The sequence below is a fragment of the Coffea arabica genome, chromosome 6c, assembly GCF_036785885.1.
Source record: "Coffea arabica cultivar ET-39 chromosome 6c, Coffea Arabica ET-39 HiFi, whole genome shotgun sequence".
In the NCBI taxonomy this organism is placed as follows: Eukaryota; Viridiplantae; Streptophyta; class Magnoliopsida; order Gentianales; family Rubiaceae; genus Coffea; species Coffea arabica.
The window spans coordinates 59,926,162-59,934,929 of NC_092320.1; the positions used below are offsets into that span (position 1 = coordinate 59,926,162).

The 8,768-nt window shown below is 35.8% G+C and overlaps 1 protein-coding gene and 1 long non-coding RNA gene across 2 annotated transcripts; both read left to right on the forward strand.

Moving 5' to 3' along the window:
* The first annotated feature begins 537 nt into the window (after nucleotides 1-537).
* On the forward strand, nucleotides 538-1,613 carry LOC140008144 (uncharacterized). Its single transcript, XM_072051716.1, has 5 exons — nucleotides 538-718; nucleotides 843-905; nucleotides 983-1,116; nucleotides 1,203-1,313; nucleotides 1,418-1,613. The coding sequence occupies exons 1-5, from the start codon at nucleotides 661-663 to the stop codon at nucleotides 1,535-1,537; spliced, it is 486 nt and encodes a 161-aa protein (XP_071907817.1). The 5' UTR covers nucleotides 538-660; the 3' UTR covers nucleotides 1,538-1,613.
* Nucleotides 1,614-3,970: 2,357 nt separating this feature from the next.
* LOC140008145 (uncharacterized) lies at nucleotides 3,971-5,747 on the forward strand. Its single transcript, XR_011815549.1, has 3 exons — nucleotides 3,971-4,442; nucleotides 4,610-4,661; nucleotides 5,430-5,747. It is a non-coding gene; the product is annotated as an uncharacterized lncRNA (long non-coding RNA).
* The last annotated feature ends 3,021 nt before the right edge of the window (nucleotides 5,748-8,768 follow it).

The window sequence follows — 8,768 nt, forward strand, 5'->3', positions numbered from 1 at the left end:
ACATAAAACTATATGAGGATTATGTAACTATTTTAAAACCTTAAAGGGATAATCTACATTATATAAAACTATAGGAGATTATAAATAATTTATGCTAAGTTAAAACTTCTTAATCATTTTTGGGCAACATATATACAACCTTCTTCCTATGTCGTTTATTTCCAAGTCTTATAACCCTAGCCCCCCCTCTCATCTTTCCCTCCTCAGTTCTTCCATAACTAGTTGCTCACTTGCTCCTCATTGTCCTCCCCCTCGAGCCGCCTTTTCCCTCCTCTCCCCTCCTCCTAACATTCTATTTTTCCACCTCCATTCTCTCCGAATCCAGGTTTTCCGCAAATTATCTCGTCTTCAGCCCCTTTGTTGCCACTGCAACTGCAGTCATGAGCACCCGATGGCCGACAATACTTTCGTGGCTCCCCTAAACTCGCTGGTCACCGTCGCCTTCTTTGCGGCTTACAGGCTACATGACTAATTATAATCAGTTGAAAATGATAAAAAAATAAAAATAAAAATCTTGCTTTTCCTAATTAGAGTTGGGCCTCTCGATCTCCTAAGTTATATAAAAATATTACTACTTCTTCAATGAAAATTTTCGGTACTTGACAACCTTGTTCACTTTCGCAGCTCTCTCCTCCTCTGCCCCGGAATCCCGCCTCTGGTATGATGATCAGGCTCCCTTCTCAGCCTTCTGCCCGACTTAATCCTTCTGCCATTACAGGTCTAATTGCTTCTTTTCCCTTTTTTCTTTTTTGAGCTTTCTTATTTTAGGTACAATACTAGTTTTGACGACAATGGTGATTTATGTGATTAAATAATCTCTCATTTTATTTTTGGTTGGCTAGCATTTGATAAGCGTTCTCCTTTGTTGAGGGCTCTATCGGACTCTGCCTCAGACTTTGGCTATGGTTAGTTTGGATTACAATACTTTATGCACTAACTATCTTGCGAATCAGTGACTTGGTTTTATTTTGATTGTCTTCAGGTCTTTCGGTGGGCAAGGAGAAAGCCAAGCTACAACACGATTATGAAATAGCAAATATCAAAGTTTCTGAGCTTTCATATCAATCTTTTGCCTATGGCGTGAAGCATTTTTCCATACATGTGCTAGGTGTTGTGGTAATGAATTTTTGGTAGCTTTTCCTCTTTTGGTTTTTTGGGGTCTAATTGAAACTAACTTCTTTGCTTTTATTTTGTTCCTAAAGGTTGGGATTAGAGTGGTAGCGAAGCTAATCGAGTTGTTTAGAGAATCTCGACTTGAACTTCTTACATCATTTTGGTTCTTGATCACTGCGATGTTTTTCACCACTGCAATGGTATAGATCGATGTTTTTCTACAAGAATTACATTTGGATAAAAGCAGATATCAACATATTATTTACGCATTTTTTTCTTTTTTTTTTTTAAAATTTTTTGTTAGATTTGTTTCTTGGTCGATGCTTTGATCGTGTCAAGCTTTCCACGGTACAGATTGGAAGAAGCAATTCAAGACCTTAAGCTTGCTAAATTTAAATTGGATCAGCATAATGCGGAGCAATAGGTAAAAGCTTCTTAGAAGATGTCCAAATGACGGAATGCTTTAAAGAAGCAAAGCCATTTGAGGGGGAAGATGGAACTTGAATGGTATTAAAAGATTTTTTTTTTTTTTTGGTTTTGTTTTTGAGTTTGGTTATATTTGTTTTAAAGGTGGCAAAGGATATGGCTTGCTAACTATGCCTCTTATGTGGGAAAAAAAAAAAAAACTATGTCTCTAATGATACTCCCTCCATCTTATTTTGATATTTTTGTTTCTATTTTTCATTCATCTCAAATTATAGTCCACTTTTCAATTGAAAAATATAATTTATTTTTATTTTTTTTAAAATACCCTTATGATCATTGGTCACATTCCTAATATTAGTGTAAAGTTAGTTTAGAAAAATAGTAGATCAGATTTACTCTGAAAAAAAAAGTCCAATATTATCTAAGTGGAACGAAAGAAGTAATTTTTTTGGAGTATTTATTCTTTCGTTTCAATCACATGTCCGATACATACATACACACACATATATACATATGTATACATACACACACAATACATATAGACACACACATATATACATATGTATACATGTGTGTGTGTGTGAGAGAGAGAGACAGAGAGGCATTATCATGAATTTTGACAGCCAGCCACTGCGCATTGGTCCAAAAGGTTCCCTTCTGCATTCTCACAAACGCTGTCTGCATAAATCTTTAAGATCAGATGGTAGAACCATTCGAAATACTATACATACAATGATTATGCATTTTAATTTTATTTACACGAACTTTTGACAGTTTGCTGAATTTATTAACTCTTGGATTATCAATTGCTTTGGATTATAGGAGCTATTACATCTATATATATAGATTGGAGAGACTGGGGAAAGGAATTTGGAAAGCCAATTTCACCTCATTGAAACATAAAAGAAATAAAATTAAAAATTATGCCTCAAAAATATAGATAAAGGAGTAGAAATTTCAATTTGTCTGTTTCCTCCGGGTGGACCAGTAACCGTCTTAACAGAACAACGGAACGAGCAACAGTACACCAACTCCAACCGCTGGTTCGCAATGCATTCTGCCGCCGGCACTGCCGGCGGTGGCCCATCCCGGGGCTCTTTCTACGCAGCCCAAAAGTCAAAATTCCCACTCATAAAACACATGAAAAACCCAAGAGAAATCAATCTCCACCGCTCCTCCTCTGCTTCAGCAACTTTGATCGCCGACAATCAAGATCTTCTGCTGCGCATTCTACACTGCTTACCTCCAAAATCACTCATCCGATTCCAAGCTGTCTCCAAGAAATGGCTATCCATTATTTCCAGCCCGGATTTTCGCCGTCTTCACTGCCGGAAATACCCCTCTACTGCAGCTTCTTCTACTGCCGCTTCAGCCCTTTTCCTGTTTGGCAAAATAGGCGGAATCCGGGAGCTCAATTTCATCTCTCTTGATCAAGAGTACGTGAACTCGATGGGTGGTATCTTTTCCCGCTTAACTAATTTCGTTAAGAGTGAAATTCTTGGCTTACATTCGTGCAATGGTTTATTGCGCATCGAATTCAACATGAATTATTCTGCTCGAGAGTTTATTGTTTTCAACCCTAGTCAAACCTGCGAATAAGCGATCATATGTACATCCATACATGAATATTGCCTTTGACCCATCAAAATTATACTTACATATTCCTCGATTAATTAAGTTTCGTAGTTAAATTAATGTTCTATTACCATTCGTTTCTTTTGCTCCAATCCTCCGAAGCATTTTCTTAATGAACACCCTCGATACGTTCAGAATGTCAAGAGCCACTTTGATCTTTAATGTTACTCATTCCTTTTTTATGCATTTAAAAAAAAAAAAAAAGAATTCAATTGTTGGCTAGAAGGATTTTTCACATTCCCTGTCTTTATAAATACATTAATTAGGATTAATTAGAAAAATGGGATTTCAATTCATTAAGTTATACTATATCCTAGAAAAATATATATCATAAAATATCCTATTAAATAAAGTTATGTATCCTATACATATATAAGAAAATCTTCGTTGTGCATTTCGACTTTAAGTTTCAACCGCCCTTTTTGGATATCGTTGTCAATTTCCTCTACATGGTAGAGATGTTGAGCTGATATTGTACAAGTTGTTAAGGCAATGGTTGGTGTTAATATGACTATTTTATCCATGATGCTTGCAATGTTATCACCCATTGTAATCTGCTCTCCTTTTATTATTTTGATGGGTCCCATAAGTGTTTCTTAATTGTCTAGGGGCTCGTATTACCAAATGAGCCCATATCTAGAGTACTAATTCCTAAGTAAAATGCGCCAGTATAATCATCTGAAGTGGCCGGTGCTAAACTTAATTACGTAGCACTGAATAAGGGGCCCCACCAGTTCAGTAATCAAATGTAACATTAAATGCTCAGACCCCTGTTTCTCTTCCTCTGCCGCCCAAAACCGTTTTCTCATTTGCCCCTTTGCAAATTTCATCGAAGCCCCTTTGATTATTGATGACTATTATGAGAGGGGTTTTTAATTCAACTTCCACCAGTTTCACCTCCCTCTGTTAAACGGTCTCTTAATTTCTCCATGTTTGCCACCCATGTCAGTTTCTGTTCCTCTTATTATGTTGGGTTTGTTTAATTCCTTGGCCGATTAGGTCTGGTTTCCGCTTATTTGCTTCTTCTTCCACTTTATTCCTCTTAATGGCTCTAATTATTAAACAGCCACCAGATGAAGTATTAGCTCCCCCACGTTTGCCACCTATGGCTTTCCTCCTCCTTCCGCATTTGCTACACGCATAGCCTTCCATCTTCTTCCGTTTCTCTCCTTTCCTTCTTTGATTGGTTGATGTTAAATATGTTGCTACATATAGCTGTTTCTCTGTGATATGTTTGGCCGTCGATATGGAATTTCCTTTGAATTGAGGTGAGATTCGTATACAAGTAATTTTGCCCATTTGATTTTGGCTTTTGCTTTCAAAAAAGAATTACCATGCTTTCTTAGACCTGATGTGTTTGTTCTCATCTGCATCCTTCGTCCGTTTATTAGTTCCGGCCTTTCATACAAAGTTAATTATTTTTTTTGTTATGCAGGCTCAAACTCTTCTCATCAAGATCAAGTTTTATCGATTTCTTTTTTAAAAAGGTTAGTTCATTTTCTACTTTTCTCCAAACTTGCTGGAATAGATGTTTTTTTTTTAAAATGATTTTGTGGACTGTGTTTACCATTGAATTCATGCCTGCTTGGAAATCTCCGTTAGTTTACAATTTATGCTTGTTTGGCGATCTTCTTTTGTTTACATTGGATTTGAATATTATGCGGTGCAGTTAAAAAATCTTTTGCTCTTTCATCGCTCATAAATTTCATGGCATGTGTATGTACATGAAAGCATAAGCAATTAGTATTGTAGTTGCTCCTTATTTTAAAAGAGCTGCAGTTCATTCGGTAGCAAAAGTGGTTAATATTTGTAGGCTGAATCTGTGCTGAAGTATACTACAAATAAGCTTGTGTCTTAGGATTCATTCGAATTGTTCAAGTTTGTGTAAACCTCAAGTTCCCACCACTTTTGTTAGTTGACCCTACATTTCCATAGCAACCCACTATGAATCGAAATATTGCTCCTTTTAAAATGTTCAACCGAAAAGCTCAACGTAACGAAAAGGCTAGACAAAGATATGCCTCTTTAACTAAGGAGCAGAAAGAAATCCAACGAAAAAAACACCGTGATACCTATAAAAGTAAAAAAGAAAAGACAAGGACTACTTTTACCTCCTCGTTAGTATTAAGAGGAAAAGGTATCGCGTTGTATATACTACATTATAGTGAATATTTAGAGGCCCACCTACCTCTATAATAACTCCCAACAAGTATGGCTGTAAACTAAACTACCTTTTCCTCTATCTCTATGCTCAGATGATGAGCACACCAGTAATAAGCAACTGTTACAGCAGGCTTTTCGCATTCAAGAACCTAACTATGGTCATAAGCACCACAGTGAGGCAGGTTATTTTGTAATCCCTTTTCCTTTAGGCTATTGTGATGTCATATAGGCATAACATTTTCACAATCTATTTAGTTCCTGCAGACAAAGTTGAAGATAATCGAAGGCAGAAGGAGCATGTTTCAGAATTTTCAACATATCACAAAGGTGAACCACATGGAATACTATGAACTCAAACATTTTGATCTAAGCTATGGTTTTTTATAATACTATGATGTGGTTCTCTATTACTTTCGTATGGCTTCTTAGTTACAACTTCCATCTTTTCTCTCTTCACTGTTCTTATATTTGTATGGAATTTGTAAGGATGTTTGCAAGTGGTGAGATCTATCTAACCTTTGTAAAGAGCGGACCCATAGGCACCCGACTCCCGCACATTGCGCGGGCCTTCCCCCCTAGTATTATTATTGGAGAAACTGATCATCATTCATCAAGAGTCCGAGTAACCTTCTTCAACCGACAATAGCATTAGATGTTCCCTTTAACACTAGGCCTCAGTTCAGAAACTTTAACGTGTGAAAATGTTATCTTGGCTGTTGCAGCCAAAAAGTGTAAGTATATATTAATGAGGGTTTATTGGAAAAATGGCATTTCCATGCAGTAATTACTAATTATCCTATATTCTAGACAAATAAATATCGTATAATATCCTATTAAATACCAATTTCCTTGTCCAAATTATGTACATTATTATTTGAAGAAAATCAAGAGTCCCACATTCTTCAACCGAAACATTAGGAGGTCGGTTGAGAAACTTTAATAAGCGAAACATCATCATCCTAATGCAGCAAAAAAGAGCCCCCTTTTTTTTTTTTTTTTTTTTTTTTTTTATAAAAAGGCTGCTAGGAAGGCTTAACGGCCCATTACCTATCTAGGAATTGTAAGGAAGGACATGCAGCATGGAGTCATAGTTGCTCAATGATCATTGGATCCACTTCATCTAACTTTTTTTTTTTCCAATGGTGAAAGAGATGACAACTTTTGTTCAACATAACACATAAATTTGCCAATAAAGATGGAGGGAAATATTAAATACACTCTCTTTTTTGGTTTATCACACCCCAACTATTAATTTTAGAATTAATTTTTCCTACACTAACAATGTAGCATTGGATAAATGACAATTATACAAAATTTGAATTTGAATTTGAACTTTTGCACACATATCATTAATTCAATAGTGATAGTGTATACATTGTTAGTGTATATAAGATTTACTCTTATTTTATAATATAGTCTAATAAATGAAAATCATGTGATAAAAATAAGAGTAAATCTTATATACACTGATAGTATTTACACTATCACTATTGAATTCATGACATGTGTGCAAAAGTTGAATTTTAAATTCAAATGTTGCATAGTTGTCATTCATCCAATGCTGACAGTATATACACTGTCAATGTAAGAAAGATTAATCCATAAAATAAATGGTGGGAGTACGGTTAACAAAAAATGAAGTGCGATTAACATTCTTGGGATAGTACTTCTACTAAATAATACTTATGAACAACCTTAATGGTAAAAGATGGAGCAACTCAAACTTTTTCTCATCACTTAGATAATTCATCATCATTTTAGGTAATGCAATCAACACCATTTTGCAAATCTTCACTAGGATAACGGACCTCGGTTGGGTTCCTATGACCAATATAGCTAAATCAAGAGCCTCATCAACAAAGGAATGTGACTACTTTGCATAAAAACCTTTCATCCACCTCCAAGTCTTCTTGACCTCCTCAACGATTAGAAGCTTCATTTCAGCATCAGCTGGTTAGCATTTTTCCTAGGCGAACATATCAAACTCATACACCTGTGCCTAGTTATAGCACTGGGAATATATCTGCAACTTGGCTGAATATTGGCGAGAGTTTACTTCTTTTGATCTCGTCAACCATTCATTTCATCAATAATCAGACAACATTTTTCGCAGCAGATGTTAATGAACTATTGTACCTGTGCATACTATTAAAATCACAGGGGGTGAATTATGCAACTCGATCGGCTAAATGTTGAACTGTTTTTGGCTTCATTGATTGCTGCCTCAACGCTTCAGAAAAGCTGTTCAAGTGTCGCTTGACGTGATGCACATATTGTTTAAGCTTATTTGAGAGTAAGGAAGCAATTAGAGACGTTTCTGAAACGAAGACAATCCACTATTCCCTTGAGCATTTCCTCAAGGCTATCCATTTTTTTGTGTTGATTGCTATATTTCAGTGATTAGGATAACTTTTTCAGTGATTGGGATCGGGGGCTAATATTGGTCAAGTTGCATGGGAACGAAATACGTACGGGGGGCAATCTCATGCCATCAAATTAAGGATAAAAGATGTCCAGAAGAGAATGGATATTTAGCTTCATCCTCAACAGATATAGTATCAAATATTCGAATATTTAGACTGAAAATACGCAAAATTATATTGGTTATTTTTAACGTACTTTCAGGCTTTCTTCGGGTATGCTTTAATCTTTAATGCAGAAAATAGTTTTTGGGATATGCGGTTACAATTATTTTTTGGGAGGAATGGTTTCTAGGTACACTTTTGCAAAAGTAAATCAAGGTAAATGATCGGTGGCTGCAAATAATTGAAAGTAAAAGAATATTCTAGGGTTCATCCTCCGTGTATATACCTTTTTGTCCCTCCTAATTTTAACATTTCAAAAGTTAATACTACTGTAACAAATTACTCCAGCTATTGGCAATGGATAAAAGGAATTTATCCCAAATCCAAAACGACATTAGAGTGGCTTAATCATCACATATTTTTGATGCTTTCTCACTCACAACATCACAAAAAAAAAGGATAGAATTTTTTAGGACGTTGATATCTCACAGTCTAAGCAGTGCAATCGGTTGATTGAACTGCAGGTTGCGGGCATCTTACTAAAGCATAACCTTGCCTCTAGGACAACAATGAAAATATCCACGCATTAATCCTCAATTTTACGCTTGTAAAATATGTAATGTTCTTCTACAGAGTCAGAAAATGGCGTCACGATTATAATGTAAAAGCTTATCAACTTTTCACTGATTATCACATATAAACATACCAGCTTAGAGTCGACTAAGCTTACTTGTACATGAAAACTTTATTGGAAAGTACAAACACGAAATCTGAGATAACATCATGACAAAGTAACAAGAAGTTACCCTACCCTTACCACTATGTAGGGTGGGACTTCTTTAGAAGTAAATTCACGGTTGAGAAAGAAAAGAAAAGCACATTAGAACAGTAAACAAGCAAATCTGT